Source organism: Penicillium griseofulvum, assembly GCF_001561935.1.
Source record: "Penicillium griseofulvum strain PG3 chromosome Unknown contig_80, whole genome shotgun sequence".
NCBI lineage: Eukaryota > Fungi > Ascomycota > Eurotiomycetes > Eurotiales > Aspergillaceae > Penicillium > Penicillium griseofulvum.
In genome coordinates, this window is record NW_024467471.1 from 4,711,960 (window position 1) to 4,732,623 (window position 20,664).

A 20,664-nucleotide genomic window follows, 5' to 3' on the forward strand; every position below is an offset into this window, starting at 1 on the left:
TAGAGTTATCTATATAGTATAATATATAACCAAGCCCGGACAACGAGGTAGACAACATCAATAGATGTCTGAAATACGGCAGTAGCTTGACTTGTTATTCCCATTAAGCTATCTCCTCTGTATCTGGTGAGTGTATAGATAAATTAACTGTTCACTATTTAACTAGTTAACTAGTCACAAAGACGTTGACCTAATTTCTCAGGCCTTCATTCCAGTATAAATTGCCGATAACAGCGATTTTCATTCTTACCATGCTGCATTCAACTAACCTCTGGTTATTTACGATTCAATGAAAGTACTCCGGATCGAGGAACAATATTTCAATGCATATTTATATATGATATCCATAATAGGCATAATATCAATATCAATGGATGTTCCTTGATTAGATAGTCTCCGCATGACATCATCGAAAGAGAACTCGACTCACATGGCATTGCAAAGAAGAGAATAGGCACTGTAAAGGTGGAATAGAATAAAAGAAAGGAAAGATGAAAGGACTAGAATTAGTCGAAACTGATCTCATCAACTTCCATAACCAAAGAGACTTACAACGTTGATCCTTCCCCCGCATTTGTAATTTTACCTCACATTCTCTTCAGAGCTCCTCCCTTGATCATTTTCACCTCTTCAACATTGCTATAACTTTCAGACACACTCGTTACACAGTCTGAATATTATATTATATTGATATCTCAAATTTCATTGTGGACCGAACCCCGTGTTACCTTGACCATGCAGCTATTGCTCGTGGTCCTGGCCGCTGTCTTCCAGGCAGCGGTTAGCACCGCATCGTCGCTCACTCCGCCTGTAATTCCTTTGATCGTACGAAATCCATATCTGAGTACCTGGCTTGCAAATGCTCGGGATACACCTTGGTCAAAATGGCCCATGTTCTACACTGGAGAGGAGGTGGGCCTTTCTTTGATGGCTCATCTTCCAAGTCAGAATGCCGTTTACCCTCTTCTTGGCAAGCCCCATGAGTCTTTGGATAATAAAGCAGGGTATGAATTTGAGTAATCATTGAGGAATCTAACTAACAAATTACAGCTATAAGATCAAGTTCCCTAACTACCTTGGCCTGAACTATGATGCCTCAACGACCAATCTGACCTACCATATCGACACTGGTTCTGCAAACCCTATCGACGTTACAATTTCATTCCTTTCACCTATTACGCCAACTTCAACTCTACGTCAATCAATTCCGGCCTCCTATGTTACAATCGATGTCCAAGGTGATGTCGACGTCAGTATCTATATGGATGTTGACGGCCGTTGGGTCAGCGGAGATACTGGCAGTAAGATTACGTGGGAATGGGGTAGCTTGTTAAAGACAGAGAATGAGGAACCTGCCCTTAATCGATGGCAAGTGCAAAGGGAGACTGAGCTTGAACTCTCGGAAATCCGCGACCGTGCGGAATGGGGCACTCTTCATTTCACTGGACCATCTGTAAGTCCCATCTTGTCAAATGAACTGATCTATAGCTAAGCACAATATAGGACGCTGGATTCCAGTCTGGAGATGCGACTAATGTACGCCGAGCCTTCGCTAGCTCTGGAGCTCTGCAAAACACTAACGATGAGAAATTCCGCCCTATTCGGGATCGAGCGCCGGTTTTTGCGTTCTCCAAGTCTTTCCACCTCGGCCATTCATCCAAGAGTTACGCCGACAGCGTAACATTCACTCTTGCTTTCATCCAAATCCCCGTTGTTCAGTATGCGTCATCTCGTGGCCTCACCATGATGCGACCCTTATGGGAATCTTGGTACCCAACAACTGAGGAACTTTTGGATTTCCATTACAGGGACTATGCGGCAGCTAGTTCCCTAGCTTCCAATTACTCGCAGCAATTGGCAAAGGATGCGTACTTGTCGGGAGCCGAGGACTATGTTGAGATTGTTGCCCTAACTGCGCGGCAGGTCATGGGTGCAACTACCTTTTCAGGAACCCCGGAAGACCCAATCCTGTTTCTAAAGGAGATCTCCTCGAATGGAAACTTCCAAACTATCGATGTCATCTTCCCTGCGTTCCCATTCTTCATGTACACGAACCCCCGGTGGCTGGCGTACCTTTTGGAGCCGCTAATCGAGCACATGCTGAGCGGGCAATACCCTAATAAATATGCGATGCATGATTTGGGTACACACTTCCCCAATGCCACCGGACACCCTGATGGTAGGGATGAATACATGCCGGTCGAAGAGTGTGGTAACATCCTCATTATGGGCTTGGCTATCGTGAACTCGCTTCGCTATGAAGACTCTGCTGCCGCCTCGTCTATCTGGTCAACACAGGGGTTGCCCTCATCAAACCCCGAAAACGAGAATTCTGGACTATTCCCTCTTGATAACCTGCAGGCGTTATCTGGAATTGCCCATCAAGATGGCAAATGGGGTGGTGGTAGCAAGGGCCAGCACCAAGCTAAGAAATGGGTGAAGCGGAGCTATAGTCTTTGGAAACAGTGGACCGGATATCTAGTTGAATTCTCTCTTGAGCCTGCTAACCAACGTAAGAACAATTTCTCTGTCTTTTCCGATAAGTGCGTTCGTCCAAGCTAATCTTGAGAACAGTCTCCACCGATGACTTTGCAGGCTGGCTGGCTCTCCAGACCAATCTGGCTCTCAAGGGAATTGTGGGCATCAACGCCATGAGTAAGATCGCCGAGGTGGCCGGCCACGATGCCGATGCTGCTTATTACAAGGTACGAACCGCTTTCTATCTGTGTATCATGACAGATTGACTAACTGCACGTAGAAAATCGCCAGCGACTACATCGCCAAATGGGAGCAGTTTGGCATGTCCCGGGATGGCTCCCATGCTAAGCTTGCTTACGACTGGTATGGCTCTTGGACAACGCTCTACAACCTCTATGCCGACGCCCAGCTCTGCTTCCATCTAGAGGATACCGACACTGATTCGCCTGGCTTCGTCCCACGTCACATCTACCAGAAGCAGTCGGTTTGGTACCACTATGTGCGTCAGAAGTACGGCCTTCCCCTTGACAGCCGTCACCTGTACACAAAGACCGACTGGGAGTTCTTCTCAATGGCTGTCTCATCCAAAGCTGTGCGTACAGAGGTCCTCGAATCTGTCGCCCGCTGGGTCAATGAGACCTCCACTGATCGTCCATTCACGGACTTGCACAACACAGAGGGTGACGGGGGCTTCCCTGGTCCGAACTTCTTCGCTCGGCCTGTCATTGGTGGGCATTTTGCTTTCCTGGCATTGGAGCGTGCCTGTGGTGGAAAGGCCATGGCTGGCCTGTCTTTCCTCGAGGATATCGATAAAGAGACCATGGCGGTTTGGAGCCAGAGTGCCGAGTCTGCCGCGAAAGAATTCGCCATGTCGGGGCTTAATCGCCATGGCGAGGAGCTGTAGAAGCTTACATTTCGTCACAGCGAGGGCAAATGGAGAGGCTGTTGACACAGTGGATCTGTCGTCCCTCATTTTCTTTGCATCCATACCTAGGGCCCGAATTTTGCAACTTTGGCTATCATTAGTACATACTTAGGGTTATGTTCATACTCATCCATAGCATGGAAAATCAGAGCACCATTTTGGTCTATGTGCAAATCCTACACATCAGCGTACGTATCGAAGTACACTTGGTAGATCTAGATAATATGGATATAAGAAGCAGACATGTCCCGTAATTCAATTGAAGATTTCTTTGCGTTCCTATTTTTTTGTTGACTTCTTCTGGATCGATTCAAATTACATGGGCCCGTCGAATTCATCCAATTCGCGTTTGCTCAAAGGCAAATGTAAACACACAACATATAAGACCAACCCGGAATATGTCTTTTCCCAAGATAAAAGAAAAAACTTAAAACTGGGCAGTTTTTGCATCCAGGAACGAAGAATCCTTCACATCCCACTCTCCCCAACCCAATCCCCACGGGAAAGAGAAAATAAAAACCATCACAGATGAAAGCGACTAAATACCACCTCCGGGTGAACTTGCACACCTAGCAGATGGAGAAAAGGGATGGAAGAGGGGATATAAAAGAAATCCGTGTCGTGGAGCCAGTTCCCGACAACGTCAGGCAATTTAGTTGCCGCCGAGGCTGGGGAAGTTCTTCTCGTCGACGGTGGGGCCGGCAGGGCCACGGGCGTTGGCACGGGGAGCGGCACCACCACGGGCGGGGCGGTCACCACGGGGAGCACGGTCGCCACCACGGGGGCCACCACGGCCACGCTCGCTGCGCTCGCCACCACGGGCGGGACGGTCACCGCGGGGAGCACGGTCGCCACGGCCGCGGGGGGCGGGGCCGCTGCGGGGAGGCTCGACGTAGCGGAGGTCGACGTCAAGGAAGTTCTTCTCCTTGCGCTGCTTCTCGCGCTTGGCCTTCTCCTGGGAAGGCTGGATGTAGGCGTCTTCCTCCTGCTTGGTGAGCTCCTTGGCGGCAGCCCACTTCTTGTCGAGCTTGGTGCCCTCGTTGGCGGTGCGCTCGGGCTTGGCGGCGAGGGTCTCGCGCTGGGCCTTCTCGGCAAGGTAGTCGGCGAAGGACTTGGAGTTATCGGGCTCCTCCTGCTCTTCGGCCTCGACGGGGGTCTGGGGCTCGTTCTCCTCCTTCTTGGCGATCTTCTCGCCCTGGCGCTCGTCGTCTAGGGTCTTCTCGCCGCTCTGGGCACCCCAGCCCTGCTGGACCTGCTTGCGGGTGTCGCTGTATCGAAATTTAGGTTAGTTCTCCTTCTGCTTAATTCCACCTTGAATCATGGTTCTCATGATTCTTGCGGGTTTCCTTCCAGGGAATCGCTTACGTCTGGCCAGTGCGGGACTGGCGGTCACCACGGCCGCCACGGCCACCGCGGCGGGCGGGGGCAGCAGCCTCATCAGTGGGCTTCTCACGGTTGTGGGTACGGCCAGCGTTGCGGTCACGGTAAGCTATCCAGATAATTAGTCCGATTGTTCCGACAACCGATTTTCTTTATAAACACATACCGGCCTCGTTGCCAGCGGCGGGACGGCCGCCGCGGCGGGCGTTGGCCTCAGTGTGACGAGCAGGCTGCTCCTTGGGAGCATCACGCTTTCCGGAGCGGTCGACGGGACGGTCGATAGCCTTCGTGGGGGGAGGAGCGGGTCTGCTGGGGTCGAGCTCTGGGTCGTTACCTGATGATAGGTAACATTAGCGATCAAATAGACCGAAAAACGGATGCACGAATTCGAATAAAGCTTTGTTCTTCCGAATAGAAAGAGCTCATTGTCGTCGGAAAAGATAGCCGAGAATTGCATTCAAGGGAGGGGAAATTTACCCAGAAGCTCGTAGAGGTTCTATAATCAATTCGAATTAGTTATTGAACGTTCAAAAAAAAATATCCTCCCCAAATCGCTTCCAGATCGCGATTTCTTTCAAGCATTGCGTCGCTAGCAGCGCGCAGGAGAGCTCCATTTCAGCGTACCTTCGACCGGACGGACTCCGCCATGACGCCTGTTGTGTTTCGGAGACCTTCCGGGGGGGAGGCGCTCAACTTTAGACAATCGGTCTAGAGGAGTTAACGGGGCACAAGGCAGAACCCAAGGGAATCCGGCCTGTCAATTTGATGATGATGAATGATCAGGGTGAAGAGAGGTCCACGGTTTGTGGTTGCAGGGTGTAAGGTGACTAATCAGGAAAGGCGGCTTCTGCTCCTAAGCGAAGATGTCCGTGGCTGTTGATTGGCTGCCCGCAGTCTAGGGCTTAGGGTACCTTACGTAATCATTACGTCAAGGACTGCTCTGGGGATACTTTTTCTCATACTTGCTGGGTTTATTCGCTTTTGTACGAATTATATCCACCCATTTTGTATATGATATTATGCATATTTTTATATTTCATTAGCTTACAATGAATTGACACGTCTCGGTGGAGTATGCCGATCTGACTGTGGACTACATCTTTTTGTTATGACCTTGCAGTAGCTATGTAATCATGGAGCTATCCGTGGCAAAAAATGAATCTGTTTGGATTTCGATTGGTATGTGGGGGATTGTTGCGTCTGGCTAGTAATCACATTGGTCATTCTCTCTCCCTTGGGTATGCATTCCAGTCATATATGCCCAAAGCTCCAAGCTTCCCTTCCAAAATTATACACATTATATTACAACCCCTCACTCCTGGGCATAAACCCCGGCCCTGATATCATCCAAAAGCGTCGGGCCAACTGGCTCCCATCCGAGAAGTTCCTGGGTCTTCTTGCTTGAAGTCGGATTATCGGCGCTCATAAGCATAGCCGTGAAACCGTCAACGCTCCTCATTTCTTCAAGAGACTTGGAAACAACAGGAAGATCTAGATTTTGACCAATAGCCTCGGCAATGTCTTTCAAGACGACACCCTCCTCGGCCACACCATGATATATGCTGCCAGCAACACCTCTCTCTACTGCAAGTCTGTAGAGACGAGCAGCGTCATGACGATGAACAGCAGGCCAGCGATTTAGCCCCTCGTTGATGTAAATAGCATTTCCCTCTGAATGGGCCAGAGCAGCGAGCATATGGACGAACCCGCGGTCCTCGTCGCCGTGTACAGTCGGTGCCAGACGGATGACACAGGCACGCACGTTTTGCTCAGCGAAGCGGGCAGTAACTTTCTCATTACGAAGGCGGATGTTCATCGGTCCATCGTAATCAACGACTTCGTCTTCAGTGCTGACTTTACCCAAGGTGAGCCCCAAGGTGCCGGTGGTGGTGATCAGAGGCTTGTTGGTTCCGATCAGAGCTGAACCTAGTGCTTCGATGGTTGCTTTCTCGTCAAGGCAGTTCTGCTCATATTTGCTGAAGTCGTGGTCGAATGCAAGGTTGATCACGCCGTCAGACTCGAGGGCTCCTTGCTTGATGATGTCGAGGTCGAGGAAGGAACCGCGGAGTACTCTGGCGCCTTTTGCTGTTAGGGATTCGGCGGCTTTGTTAGAGCGGGCGAGGCCTGTAACGGTGTGGCCGGCAGTTAAGAGCTCGTCTACAACTGCTCTGCCGACGAAACCGGTGGCTCCGGTAACGAATATGTGCATGGTGATATGGTTGTAGTGAAGAAGGTTGAAGCGTGAAGTGTAGAAGCTGATGGCCGAGAATAGATCCTCTTGAAGTAAAGTAAATGAATAGGTAAGGTGAGAGTGATACAGAAAGCGAGGTTGCAACTCTTTATTAATCAAGCCATCGAGGAACTAGACCATGTACAACCCGGATATAATTTGCTTAACTCCATACCTAGTTCCTAACTCCATACGGAGTATTAACATTACAACCATCCCACTGGTTCACCTATAAGCAGCAGAATTAGTCAATAATGTCCGAGATGAATGACGGTGGGTTATCTTGATTGCGGCTCCAAACCAATACATTATACAATCACCACGTCGGCGTTCGGAGCACCGTAGGTATCGGGCATCTTTCGCTGCTTACAAACATGAAAGCTACCTAAACCAACTGGCACCAGACAAAGGCAGTTCTATAATTCAATCTCTACTTGTAGTATTAAAATCATCTTTGAGAATATCCCACTTCCATGCTTTGTATCAGGTTCATACTTTTTCAACACAGTCAGCCTGGCTGATGTGCCCATGACCTAAGGGTCAGAATAGTACATCCATATGAAATAAACCATGCATATTTTATTCATTCACGGTTGTATAGTTCCATAATATCCATTCACACTAGGTAGATACCCTTATACAAGACAAACCACAACCAAGGGTGATACACCGTCTCATCGTCAACCGGATCCAAAATAGTCGGCAGATATCTCGCATTCCATTCTTCTTCCCAATCTTCAAAATATTTCGGATTCGCCCTGACACGACGCGCCTTGCAATACTCCCAGTAAGCAGGATACCACCCAGCCTGGCACCAATCAATGACAACAGCAACTACCGGATTCGACCCGGACGAGAAAATGATAATCGGTGGTACAAGATCGGCATGAGTAAAGACCACAGACACATCCTCATCAATCTCGATATCGCAGCCATTCTGGAATTTCCGCACGGCGTCTACGCCGTAGAATGGGCCAGCCAAGTCCCGGTGACCGGATAGAAAGATATCATTTAGAGGTTGATTATTCAGGCCTCTATCAAAGACATATAGATAAATACTTGGCCGCCTAAATACCTCAGGAACTAGTACTTTGCCCTTTAACTTTTGTATACCATAATTTGGGTCTCTGCTTCTGTAATGGTTGTGTCGGCTCCGTATTTAACAAACAGGCCCAATGATGGAAACTTGACGGGTGGGGGTCGGTTGAACCTTCTGCCAGTAATGTTGACTGATTCCTCGTTGATAGCTCTGACCTCGGCCGGGGTAGGGAGTGCATACGCCCGATGCTCCCTGAAAAAGCTGGAGTCGGAAATGGTCCTTGTGTTGTGGCTTGGATGGAGGCCGGCCTCGCTTTCAACCCCGAGCGTCATCGACATGACACAGGTGAAGCAGGGTCTCGGTGGTTATCGGAAGACCCAGTCTTCGAGAGTAGTGGGATCAATGTAAACCGAGAGCTTATCGATTTCTAGTAAAGGGGACTGCTTAAACGAAGTAAGGTCTAGAGATAGAAACATGTCGCCGGACATGTCAGGCAGCACGGTAAAAAGGTACGATCGCGGGCAGAATATGGAAGGGGGTATGAGGCAGAAGAAATTAGGTGTTAGAACAAGCACAACTTATATCGAAGGAGCAGTGACGGCGTAGGCGGCTATCCCAAAAGAGGTAAAACTAACTTGAAACGGAAATTCATAGGTCCCCATAGTGCCGGACGATCAGTGGGGTCACTCCCCTGAAAATGTTTCAAAGAACAACACATGAGATCCATATCTTTAATATTTTGGTGTTGTGGCGCATTGGTCATTATGCCAGATGACCAGACACAATATTTCTGTGAGAGACCAGGTGTCACCACGTCCACAGGCCAAAAAGGTATGTTTGGTCAACACCCAAGCTACTTTATATGCTCGAACTCTGATGATTCTCCGCTGTAACACGATCAGCCTAAGGGAGGGCCAAATATTGGGATAATAGGCTTCTCCGCATATGCCACACTCGCCGATAGTGTATCCAAAGCTCGCATTATAATAGCCAGAATAGTAGTCATAGTATTCCATCATAACAGGTAATCAAAGACGTAATGGTGATATATATTAGGAAACATGCAGATGCAAGTTAATGGCCGTGATGAGAAGATTCGATTCATGTACAGAATGTCATATAATATACCTCTGAAGAAAACCAGTAGAGAACATTGGTATCAAAACCCTAACAACGCCGGACAATGCTCAAATCAAACTTTTAGGAAGAGATGATCATTCACCACATAAGATGGACGGATATATGAATATAAAACAAAATAAGAAAGAAAAAAAAATGCAGACTAATTTTTAGAAAGTTCATTGCCTCGAGTTGTGCTCGTAGTTGAACGGTGTGGGGAAGTGCATGCTAGCGCTTAACCCGAACGGATCCGTGTCCAGCATCGGCTCATACTGACCGAGCAGCTGATTTGCATTGCTGAAATCGCCGGGCGTGCCCTCGCCTGGTGGTTGGAAACCAGACATATTGTGGGTGCCTGAGGCAACGGACTGTGGAGTGAATCCAGGGACATATGATGCTGAGCCGTCGTGTTCATCGTCGACCATATCGGCCTGAGCATCGTACTCTTGTTCTGCTTGAGAGGTCAGTTGGGGAGGAACTAAAAATCGAGGTAAAGATAGGCTTACCGAGTTGATCGTAGTGTTTCTGGAATGGAGAAGGGTAGTAAGCAGCCGCGACCCGCGCACCGCGAGGACCCATAGCTCCACGAGACTGGGGCTTGGAGTCTGATGGCTCGGTCTGCGGCATGCTGATTGCCGGCGGCGAAGTCTGACTGAAAGTCCGGGGTTGGGGGAGCAGCTGGGGCCGTCCCCCCTCGACAGGTGACATGGCACCCTGGAAACCGAAGCCGGGGGACTTGGCGTGCGAGGGTGAGGAAACGTGGGAGGTGGGGGTTGCTTGGAACTGCGGTGATGGGATCCCGTATGCGCCTTCCCGCTGCGACATGCCGAACGTCTCGGGCTTCGAGGCGATGCCTGCGGGGTGTCGCTGGTTTGGGCGTGCCCCCGCACCAGGTGCTACCTTTGGGGGGATAGGGTTTGCCTTGGGAGGAGCGCCCGGCGCCCCCGTTTTCAGGCGTAGTTCGGCCTGGACATCGATGCCTTAGGGGGGGGAGTTAGTTGAGGTTTGGACTAGGGGTTCGAGGCGAAGGTTACCTTTTTCAAGGAGAATGCGCTCCAACAGGGAGTTCTTATACCGCAGCATTAGACATTCATCGGCGGCACTGCGATGACTCTGCTGCAGACTCTGCAGGGATTCCTCATTGCGTTTGATGGTGGTCTCTAGCTGGCGGATATACTCCGTCCTGCGTTCTCGGAAAGCCGCCTGGGCCTGCCTATTGCGTTGCTTTCGTTCTTCAGAAGTGGCATATATCTGAATGAGTTAGTAAAGTGACACAGGAATGCGGGGCCCCAGATTTGTAAAAATCTGTTACGTACAGGTTTCCTGCCTCCTTTCCTCTTCTGAGTTTGCGCAGCATCTTGAGTCAAAGGTTCCGCTTCTGGATCTGGTGTTGACACCGTTGAACTGATAGAACCATCCGGACCAGGCTCATGTTTAGGAACAATTGAGTCCATGGCCATATCATCAACCATCGAGACCATTATATAATCTAATTCAAGCCTGTAGGCGGCCCTCCGCACACGGAACAGACACAGCCAGTTTTCCCCGCGTTGCCGGACCTGATGGCCGGCAAAAAAGAGAAAAAAAAAAAAAAGAAAAAATGGATAAAAAGGGTAAAAGGGGACACGCGCGGCTAAGAAAGGGACGTGCTTTCAGGAAGGAAGCTCAAAAGCTGTGACATAAAGAAAACTGAAATTATGAGAAAGAAAGAGTCAGAGGAAAGATAAAAGAGAGAAAAATAAAATAAATCAATTGACTAACAAAAAAAAAGTCTGTCTGGTCAGGAGGGGCTCGCCTACTTCGAACTCTGACCTTTTTTCTTTTTTTTCTTTTTTTCTCCTTTCTCTAACTTCTTTGGGGTTTCTTTTTTCTTTTGGGGTTCCACGTTTTACTTGGCCTTACTTCCCATCCATGGTCGATCCACAAAGGTCTTGTTCTCTCTCTCTCTCTACTCCATACAACATATAACATACAACGTACAACATATGTTGTACACAATTCCAACTTACAATATTATTGCCCTATATTCTCAAAGAATGAAGTTGTCCGCGGAGAACCCAGAAACATGCTCATTCCGTATATCCGATACCGGTTCCATAACATTATTGCCCATTATTGGATCGCGGCGTCCTCCGCCTTTAGATAATGCCACATGACCCCATTGCCCTGACCCATTGGGGTACTCGTAAGCGAATCACGCGCCACCCTCAACTGGTTCTCCGAGGAGACCAATAAAGGATCATCGCATGACGCCCCTTCCCCGGACTTAGAATGCATTGCAGATTTTTCCTCGCATGGAAATATCCTGAGATGATGCGGGGGTCCTGGTCTGGACTATGATCTCATGGCTTTGGATCTGATTTACTATTACGGAGTAGATCTTGATATTAATATAGGACTGCATCACCCCTGGTACTCCATACATAACCCTGGACTTGACCTCGATTCAAGCTTGATTCAAGCTCGATTCAAGGATTCTAGCAATCTATACACCTTGACTCTTATTCTAGATATATTTTTTTATTTCTACTCTGTATAAAAAATGTCGAATACAATATACCATATACACCATATACGGTAGTCCTCATACTCTAGTCTCGGAGTAGGCAAAATGTAAACCCTCGGCGATCGGCATCTCCCCCGCCAAACACCCGTCACATGTCAACCTCATCTCCAGACTTTCTACCTCCAAAATTAACCTTCACTCCGGGCCGTACTTCCAATTGAGATTCATACCTTATTTTTTTGGGCAATATGACTACCCCCTTGCCGACCGAGGATCGCCCGGAAGAGGCTTCCACCGTCATCGCGCCGACCACACAAGAATCTCAGACCCAAAACACCAATCCCGTAGCCACACCACCGGAAGCAGTGCCCGCACCAGCACCAGCACCTGTACAACCACAAAAAGCAGCTGCTGAAGATGACGAAGACTCAGATTTCGATGAGCTAGATGGTATCAAACCCCCACCTCTCCCTCTCCTCTCCCCTCACCCCGCCACGCGGAATACGCACTCACACCAATAGACGTTCTCGACGACTTCAACAAACCCAAACCCGCCCCTCCTGCAAACCCACCCACCATCGCAAACCCCTCGACAGGAATCGCGCCCGCAGACTTCGACGAAGATGCCTTCCTCAAGCAACTGGAACAAGACATGGCGAGCATGATGGGACCAAGCGGGAACGCAACAAGCTCCGACCCCAACTTCCAAGCAACAGTCGACCAAGGCGCGGACGTATTCGCAAAACAGCTCGAGGAGAGCGGGATCGCGCCAGGCGATTTCCTCAAACAGCTTCTCGCCGACGTAATGGCCGAGGAGGGCGGTGCTGGACCTTCAGCGGAGAATCTCGCAGCTGCCGCTGCCGCGGCTGGAATCTCTGCTCCTACTCAGACATCATCTACTCCGGCTGCGGCTGCAGGCGAACAACCCGACTCATTCAACGACGCCATCAAGCGCACAATGGGGCGGATGAAAGAAAGTGGTGATAAAGCTACCGCTGCTGTAAATGAAGATGATATCTCCGATGATATGCTAGCGCAACTACTTAAGGCTGTTGAGGCGGGTGCATCGGGTGCTGGTGAAGACGGAGATCTGTCGAAGATGTTCATGGGTATGATGGAGCAGCTGTCTAACAAGGAGATGTTGTATGAGCCGATGAAGGAATTGGATGTTAAGTTCGGGCCGTGGATTGAGAAGAATAAGGGTAGTGGGAAGGTTTCCGCTGAGGATATGGAGCGGTTCGAGACGCAGGCGCGTGTTGTTAAGCAGATTGTGGCGAAGTTCGAGGAGAAGGGATTCTCGGATGATGATCCTAAGTGTCGGGAGTATGTGTGGGAGAGGATGCAGGAGGTGAGTTCAACGTTACTTTTATTTGGAAGAGGTTTACTGACTATCCCAGATGCAAGCGGCTGGAAGTCCACCTGAGGAACTAGTCTCGAATCCCCTCATGGATGACCTGGGAAGTGCTGGAGCTGGCGTGCCTGATTGCCCGCAGCAGTGATATGTTGAAAATGTATTGAAAGATATCGTCTTGTCAAGACGTGCTTGTCATACATCATCTCTGTATTGTACATATGCGCAACCCAGACCTATATACCCTATTTACTTTATGTATCCGTCCAATCCCAAATCAAAAACGCCGCCAATGCAATGCCTCGCAAAGAAAATCAAACACCAGTAGCCGAGTCCACTCACGACATATCCATATCCTGAGACTGCGCTTGGGACTGCGCATGATTCCCCGGCTCTGACAATCCCATAAATATATCATCATACTCATCATCACTAAACGGCTCCCCATTCCGCTCCCGCTCCTCTGTCTCCCTCATCGCCATCTCCATAGCCTCCTCCTGAGAAATAAATTCCTCAAGCGCATCATCTACAAGTCAGTGTCAGCAATGTTGTCCATAAGAATACTCAATCCTCAATCCAAGAATAAAGAATAAACATACCAGGCATATCATCCTCCTCAAACCCAATAACCCCCTCCCCCTCCCTCGCCATCCTCTCCTCCCACCGTCTCCGATCAGCAAGATGTTCCATCCGCATCATCTGCTCACCGCGCGCCTCAAACCGTCCCTCGTCACGCTCATTCCGCACGCGATTAAGGAACATAGTGCGCGTTCGCGACCGCGCTAGACCAGCTTTATCTTTGAGTGGATTCGCGATGGATGCGTAGCGCGCTTCGTATTTTGGTTTTGGGCGGGGTGTTGGTGAGGTTTGGTTTGAGAAGTGGTTTGAGGTGGATGTTGAGAATTGGTTTGAGGAGTGGTTTAAGGTGGGTGAGGATTGATTTGACGCGTGGAAGTTCATTGCGATTGGGGTGTGGTTGGTTTGGGTGTGGCGGGTTATTGGTTCGGTTTGGATGTTGAAGAGTGGGGGGTTGGAGTGGTTTGGGGTTGTGTTATGCGGGGACATTGTCCATATAGGTGTGTTTTTGAGGGGGGAGGAGAGGATTGGGGTGTATTTTTTGAAGGGTGTTTGGGGGTGGGTTGCGAACATGATGGCGTTGTGGGTCGGATGCGGAAGTCGGTTGCGGAGGTTGATATTTGGTTTCTCTATGTTGTACTCCGTTGGGTATGTTGTATGTAAATAGTAAATTGGATTGATTGAATCAGGTTTATTTCGAGGGTAGACGTGTAAGATAAAGTTGTAGATACACGTTGGAAGTCGCGCTAATTTAGCGCGTTTTGCCCCTTGCATTTTATCATTTTACTCCGTATTTAGAATGATAGTCCGATGATCTTATATACGCTTTCCATGTCTGTTTCAAATTCAATCATCTACAGCAAAGCAAATATTCCTACCGCAATGCTAGCAGCAAATCCACTTGCCTTGACTGTCACTGCGGAATTCTTACTACTATCGTTGTCATCATCGGGGTTCTCTTCAGTAACTACTTTCAAACATGTCAGCTGAGAAGCAGTTTCGTCGACAAGACTGCTGTTGCCCTTCCCAGTGAAAACAGTGAGGATTGGGGTAATCTTATAGGCCTCGTCAAGCAAAGCCCGTGCTGTGTAGTCGTTCTACAATATATTAACGACTGTTAGAATTGAATAGGACTCCACTTACCAAAGCAGTATGTCTCGCAATCTCCACTAGTTGATCAGACTTAGGCTGAATAGGCCAACAATCCGAGGAATTCTTAACCGTATTAAGATCATCAAGCGACTGAACAGTGAAATTCCCAAACTTGCCACCATTCCCCGCAAACCCATCGCAATCTTCGAAAGAAGTCTTCTTTAATTCTCGTTCAAGCGTCATGCAATCTCCATCAGTGTCTTCAGCTAATTCCGTTGCCTTCTCCGTAAGCTTTTCAATACATGTCTTATCAATAACATCGGAACAAGTCCCGCTCGCGGAACGGGTATCCTTTCCGCTGAATGTCTTTGACGGAGCATCGTGGAAGACGACAACACAGCCGGACAAGTCCTTGGCTTCTACGTCTGAGGGCATGCCGAGGTAATAGGTCGAGTTGAAAGGACGTGTGGGTTTGTCATTGTCCTTGCCAGCCATACCGGCAGACACATTGACGCCTTTGACGAGGGAGAAGCCCTCAAGAGAGGATGGAACGTCGGGGATGCGGGATAGTCCGATACCAAGGAAGGTGTTTTTTCCCACTGTGCAGCGGTCATTGGAACCTTCCAGAGGACATGAGACTTCTTTGCAGCCTACGAGGCTAGAGGAGAGTTCAGCATCCTTTGCAAGGATGGAAGAAATGAATAGACAGAGGCCGAGGGCGAGTGTGGATGGTTTGAGCTGGATCATTGTTCTTGGATTGTGTACAAGCTGGATGTGTTTATGATGCGGCGAAACCTGATATTGGAGATAGTTCTATATAAACCTCGCTATGGGCTTCACTGCACGCTTTCTTTATGTCATTTTATGCATTTGCAAGGACCTCGGAGAGAGCTAGTATAAGTCCGAAGTTGGGCGCTTCAATGACATCATTTGTGATGGTTTGCATGCTTGGCTGATTGGGGGCCGTCGTGGTATTTCCTTCCCTGATTGGAGGTGTTTTGTCGGAGTGTCTAGTGCTTGGCTAGTTTGGGGGCGGTGATTTCAAGAGGCGATCTCATGTTGTTTTTACAGCGGATCTCTTGGTAATATATGTCGATCTCTTGGCGCTCTCTTCAGGCTGCCAACAAACTTACGACATAAACTCAACAGTCTGACAGGTCCACGGGTGGAAGAGTTGGAAGCCCTGAGAGAGGAAGTATCAGGTGAGGTGGATCCATATATAAAACCTACACCTTCCTGTTTTGGTTTCAACACACCCTCGCACCTTCCCGTTTTATCTATAAACAGATCCAGGTACACCTACGGAGTACCTACATATAACACATGTAATCGACGCTCACTCCAAATGGGAGGGCTCACTAGTTGCCCTTCTTGCTCTAAGCCCTTAGTAGATAGGGTTAGTAATCTTAAGGCCCATCCATTTCCTTTAATTGGTACATAGTGGTCCTCATGCAACGACGTACGCCTTATGGGGTGTTACGTTCGGTGAATTTTCGCTCCAATAACCTAATCTTGTTTGTTGACTTTGGTAGCTCTGACTACCCGAACCGTCATGTTAACTAGACCAAATTATCTTATCCACACATAGACCCGTGGGCACCTCTGAAGTGCCCAAATACACGTAGGTCTTGGAGTTGGCAAAGCATATAAGTCTAGTCACTTTTTATGCCTTGGGTACTTGGTGCGTTGCTAATTAGCTGCTTACAGACCACCTTCGGCTCTCATCCCATCTTCACTTGTTAGGAACTTGACAAAACAAGGAAATCGAGCCCTGGAGAGAAGGATCAAGGAATTCAGGAATAGAGAGAAAAGAAGTTGGAAGAACAGGAAGACGACATGTGATCACGTGGCCCAACACCTCCTATGTTCCACTGTCTATGTCCTCATTATTATGGATATTCAACGCAAATTCCCTGGTGTGCATTGGGTCTGGGGAGGAGGCATCTCCTTCGTCTACGAGGTCCATCCTCTCATCGTGGTCAAGGTTCCTAAGTCCGGCGAGGAAGAGAGAGAGAGAGAGCTTTCGCAAAGAACTCAAGATCTATGAGATTCTATCCCAGCATCCACCCTGTCCCTCTCTGGTGGAGTGTTTCCTCTATACAACAGACGGAATCTTCCCTGAGTATATGAGAGGTGCGACTCCTATTAGTATGCTATGAATATATATACTGAGTACATTCCTAGATATCTCCCTTGCTTATAGGAAACAATTCAATCTCATTCGGGACCCGGAAACTCGTGTAGTTACTAAAGTGAAAAACTTAGAACCCCTGCCACTACGAAAGTTGTGTTAGTAGACACCTACCAACTGCTAACTTGGAACTGACCCTTATATGCTTAGGGATGCACGATCTTGCCCAAGGTGTTGAGTTCCTCGGGTCACTTAACCTCGCTCATGGTGACCTACGGGCTGAAAATATTCTGCTTGATCGTGAACGACTAAAACTATCGGATTTCGATTGTACGGCCGAATTCGGAACAGATTTTGAAACTTGCCCTTGCCCGTACGGAAGACTACTCAATCGTAACGAGACAGACCAAGGGAGACCAGGAACTGGCGGCTTCCTATGTACTCGAATCGAGCAGTTCGCGCTCGGCTCGCTGTACTACTTGATTAACTATGGCTTTGAGCTTTATGACGATCAACGTCTCGCCGACGATCCTTACGAGCATGGACCTAAGGTCGTGAAATTACTCCAAAACATGGATTTTCCGAAGCTCAATGGCGATCCGTATATTGACGATATCATCGATAAGTGCTGGCACAACCAATATCGCACGCTTGCGGAATTGGCCACACAGACAGAAATGTTGGTTCAGAAATCACGTAGCGAAGCACCGAACCAGCAAGCAGCCTTCACCCCTGGAGGGCGAACGGCTATAGATGGGAGCAATGGCGAGGTAACCAATGGTGATGGCTGTTGCAATGTGGATCAGGACCACTCTGGTGAGCCTTTATCTTCGAAACGGGAAATCTGCCGAGATTTAGAGCAGCGTGGACTTCTTCGCCTACTTACTTCGGGTAAGCCTATGGAGCTTGGATTCAGCATGGAGCACAGGCATGTATTACCAACTACTCCGGCAGACTGAGGAAAGTTAGAGACCTCGAGTCCCTTATCAAATATACACTGTCAAGTTATTTGAATTAGAAACGCCGACTCATCCAGTAATTGTTTTGCCGTTTTCAGATCATTAGGGTCGATTTTCATCATGGTCTTCAACAACTAAACAAAGTTTTCCTTATCCTTCCCACCTAGACTCTCGATCTAGTTTTCCAAGAACGCTTTTGGCCGAGGAATTGGGTCCCGAAGCTCGCCATGCTCGTCGAAGTATTTGGAAACGAGATTCTGGTCACCCCGTGCCAGTAGTCGCGGAAATGTCCCAAACAGAGCCACCATTTCTTCAAGGTGGTGCTCTGCCTTATAGACTCCTCCAGTTTGTTTTGCTCGCCCATCGAACACTCGTACCGCATAAGCGGCCGCCTACTCTTGTTTCACATACATCAGAGTCGGGGGTGTAGTCACTTCCACCTCAAATGAATATACATATAAAATCACCTCTCACTTGTTCTTTTCCAAAGCCAACACCAATTGAAAGCATTAACAAGTATCGGGAACAAGCCAAAAAGGTAAGGGTCGTAGGGCTGGAAGTATTTGACTATATAAGATGAATATAAGGCTAAAATCCTAACAGTTATCGAAGAGTAAACCCCAGCAGGACACAGCCTCAGACGATCTCAGTATCACGCAAGCCACCCTGACCAGCGTGGACGGCAGCGATGCCAACAGCCTTTACAGACAAGCCTGATACGTTCGTTTCTTAATCACACTAAGTTCCCCATGTTTGACGCTTTCGAGACTCTAATTTCTGTCATTACAAGTTTCTCAATGGTGAGCCTACTTCTACGGAAACAAAGAAGAAAGAGGCAAAGATATGGCCGAGACTATGACTACTTGACAAGCGGAAGATCGTGGACGGGGAACTCAATGCCTAAGTTGTGCAAAGCCGCTATACAGCCGAGGCTGTGATTGCATATGCTGTGGGATACCGGTTTCCCCTCGATAGTCATGTGCTGCCAGCGGAACGATTGAAAGTTTGCTGGGTGCTTGTTCCAGGCCAGTGCTACTGTTCAAATTGCCTATCGGCGCGAAGGGAGGAAGATCCGAAATACTGTTGCCCAATAAGATACGAAGTAAATAGGGCTGGAATGTGGCATGTGGATCAATCCACGTGGATACATACTTCGGATCGAGATCGGATGTCGATCTTAATCTACATTCATGTACGATAGTTTGGTACGATAATAGGATCAACACTGTGGATTGTTTTACTGATTTCATTTGCCTTGAATTACATACATACGGATCAGAGATCAAGAAGGGACCTTTGCAGCACGCGTCTATCAACACTATACAATTTGTGACGTTGAATACTGCAAAAGGTACAAGAATAGAATATCGGTCAAGGCATAATGGAGTTCACCATAGGACAACACAAGCCTAGATATGGGGAATCAAAAAGAGACAGGCACGGAAAAGTGCCGTAATTTTGTCAGTCGCGCAGGGGTCGAGAACCGCGATTGCGATAAAGGGAATGTGGTGGTTGCAGAGAAGAATAAAACGCTCAAATAAATGCGCAGATGATGAAGGGAGAGACTGGGTGAAAACCCCCGAAAAGATAAAAGCAATTTTGCAACCGAATAAAAATGCAACCGTGACCTCGCATATCCTGTCCATAGCGCCTGAGAAAAGCATGAAGATCGTACAAGATTTACACTTCGACAAGTGTCAAGTCAACGCAATACGCTTAGAAGTTAGACGCCGCGTTGACAGGACCAGGGTTGTGATATTGGTCCAGTGTGTTCTTGAAGGGGGTGTTGCCGGCTGGGCTGGGAGCCTTCTCGCGAGGGCCGGAGCCTACAGCGGTGCCGCCCATCAGATCATCCTCATCGCCGTATTGCTCGTTGCGCTTCTTGTGGATTCTCCAGAAGACCAGACCGACAGCGCCGATAAGAATGGCACCACCGACACCCACCACGACACCGATGATGATCTTCTTGTCCGAAGAAGACACACCACTAGAGCCAGAGCTCTTCTCGCCGTTAAGAGAGGGTGGGGTGGAAGTGGTGGTCATGACGTTGGCGATGGTGGATCCATCGCTGGTCGCATAGGAGGTGATCGTCTTCACGACCGGGGTCTGAGTGGTAGTGCTCTTGGCCGAGGTGGTGTCATCGGCAGTGGTCTTGGTGGCAGTGTCTTTCTTGGAAGTGGTTGAAGAGACGATGGGGTCTGGAGTGGAGGAGGGTTCTGCTGAGGTAGAAGGCTCGGTGACAGGATCGGTGGTACGCTCGGAGGTGGTAGAAGTTGTCTTGGTAGTAGGGTCGGGTGTAGAAGTTGTCTCAGTAGTAGTCTGTTTAGAGGTAGTGGAGGATGATGTTGAAGTTGTTTCAGGCACTGATTCGGTAGTGGAGGATGAAGTTGTAGCGGTTGTGGTATCTTGGAGATTGGTGGAGATACCAGCACTCTGGGCTGCGACCGCAGTCAACAGTAGAGCCTGGATGAAGAACGAAAGGCTTGAGAGACGCATAACGAATGTGTGTGTATGTGTGTAAAGTAACGAAAGAATTTGACGTGAAGTCAAGATCTAAGAGAAAAATAAGCAGGAAAGTGAAAAAGGAGTCAAAGCGAGAAAGCGAGCCTTGGGTGTGTTGTTTGTCCCGAACTTTGGGAGACGCTAGTCCTAATTTGGTTCCACTGGTCTCAGACTAAATACAAGCGCCGAAAATGATTTGATCTGATTGGTTGCCACTTCAATAGAAAACACGTTAAAACTGGGTCGCCTGAACGTTTTGACCGATTAGGAAAATATTTATTTAGATTTATCATGATCTTTTAATAAAATACAAAATACGGAGAACATTATAATCAAGTAGGATAAATCACGGTTTAATGATCACGTATAAAGGGCT

At 48.5% G+C, this 20,664-nt stretch overlaps 9 protein-coding genes across 9 annotated transcripts; 3 read left to right on the top strand and 6 right to left on the bottom strand.

Moving 5' to 3' along the window:
• Positions 1–735: 735 nt before the first annotated feature.
• PGRI_026830 (putative glutaminase) lies at positions 736–3,382 on the top strand (the record flags this gene model as incomplete). Its single annotated transcript, XM_040790396.1, has 5 exons — positions 736–1,004; positions 1,051–1,453; positions 1,504–2,512; positions 2,575–2,705; positions 2,759–3,382. The coding sequence occupies 5 exons, from the start codon at positions 736–738 to the stop codon at positions 3,380–3,382; spliced, it is 2,436 nt and encodes an 811-aa protein (XP_040647349.1).
• A 673-nt stretch (positions 3,383–4,055) lies between these two features.
• stm1 (uncharacterized protein) lies at positions 4,056–5,431 on the bottom strand (the record flags this gene model as incomplete). Its single annotated transcript, XM_040790397.1, has 5 exons — positions 4,056–4,671; positions 4,769–4,892; positions 4,950–5,117; positions 5,261–5,279; positions 5,408–5,431. The coding sequence occupies 5 exons, from the start codon at positions 5,429–5,431 to the stop codon at positions 4,056–4,058; spliced, it is 951 nt and encodes a 316-aa protein (XP_040647350.1).
• Positions 5,432–6,095: 664 nt separating this feature from the next.
• Positions 6,096–6,992, bottom strand: PGRI_026850 (SDR family oxidoreductase; the record flags this gene model as incomplete). The annotated part of the gene is made up of 1 exon (XM_040790398.1): positions 6,096–6,992. One exon carries the CDS (start codon positions 6,990–6,992, stop codon positions 6,096–6,098), a length of 897 nt encoding a protein of 298 aa, XP_040647351.1.
• Positions 6,993–7,629: 637 nt separating this feature from the next.
• Positions 7,630–8,384, bottom strand: PGRI_026860 (uncharacterized protein; the record flags this gene model as incomplete). Its single annotated transcript, XM_040790399.1, has 2 exons — positions 7,630–8,047; positions 8,182–8,384. 2 exons carry the CDS (start codon positions 8,382–8,384, stop codon positions 7,630–7,632), a joined length of 621 nt encoding a protein of 206 aa, XP_040647352.1.
• A 966-nt stretch (positions 8,385–9,350) lies between these two features.
• On the bottom strand, positions 9,351–10,652 carry PGRI_026870 (bZIP transcription factor; the record flags this gene model as incomplete). The annotated part of the gene is made up of 4 exons (XM_040790400.1): positions 9,351–9,622; positions 9,678–10,151; positions 10,206–10,422; positions 10,488–10,652. 4 exons carry the CDS (start codon positions 10,650–10,652, stop codon positions 9,351–9,353), a joined length of 1,128 nt encoding a protein of 375 aa, XP_040647353.1.
• A 1,273-nt stretch (positions 10,653–11,925) lies between these two features.
• pex19 (putative peroxisomal membrane protein receptor Pex19) lies at positions 11,926–13,176 on the top strand (the record flags this gene model as incomplete). Its single annotated transcript, XM_040790401.1, has 3 exons — positions 11,926–12,127; positions 12,199–13,025; positions 13,075–13,176. The coding sequence occupies 3 exons, from the start codon at positions 11,926–11,928 to the stop codon at positions 13,174–13,176; spliced, it is 1,131 nt and encodes a 376-aa protein (XP_040647354.1).
• A 190-nt stretch (positions 13,177–13,366) lies between these two features.
• PGRI_026890 (uncharacterized protein) lies at positions 13,367–15,443 on the bottom strand (the record flags this gene model as incomplete). The annotated part of the gene is made up of 4 exons (XM_040790402.1): positions 13,367–13,554; positions 13,628–14,233; positions 14,536–14,701; positions 14,748–15,443. 4 exons carry the CDS (start codon positions 15,441–15,443, stop codon positions 13,367–13,369), a joined length of 1,656 nt encoding a protein of 551 aa, XP_040647355.1.
• A 1,596-nt stretch (positions 15,444–17,039) lies between these two features.
• PGRI_026900 (uncharacterized protein) lies at positions 17,040–17,786 on the top strand (the record flags this gene model as incomplete). Its single annotated transcript, XM_040790403.1, has 1 exon — positions 17,040–17,786. The coding sequence occupies one exon, from the start codon at positions 17,040–17,042 to the stop codon at positions 17,784–17,786; it is 747 nt and encodes a 248-aa protein (XP_040647356.1).
• A 1,716-nt stretch (positions 17,787–19,502) lies between these two features.
• On the bottom strand, positions 19,503–20,282 carry midA (putative cell wall protein; the record flags this gene model as incomplete). The annotated part of the gene is made up of 1 exon (XM_040790404.1): positions 19,503–20,282. One exon carries the CDS (start codon positions 20,280–20,282, stop codon positions 19,503–19,505), a length of 780 nt encoding a protein of 259 aa, XP_040647357.1.
• Between the last annotated feature and the right edge of the window lie 382 nt (positions 20,283–20,664).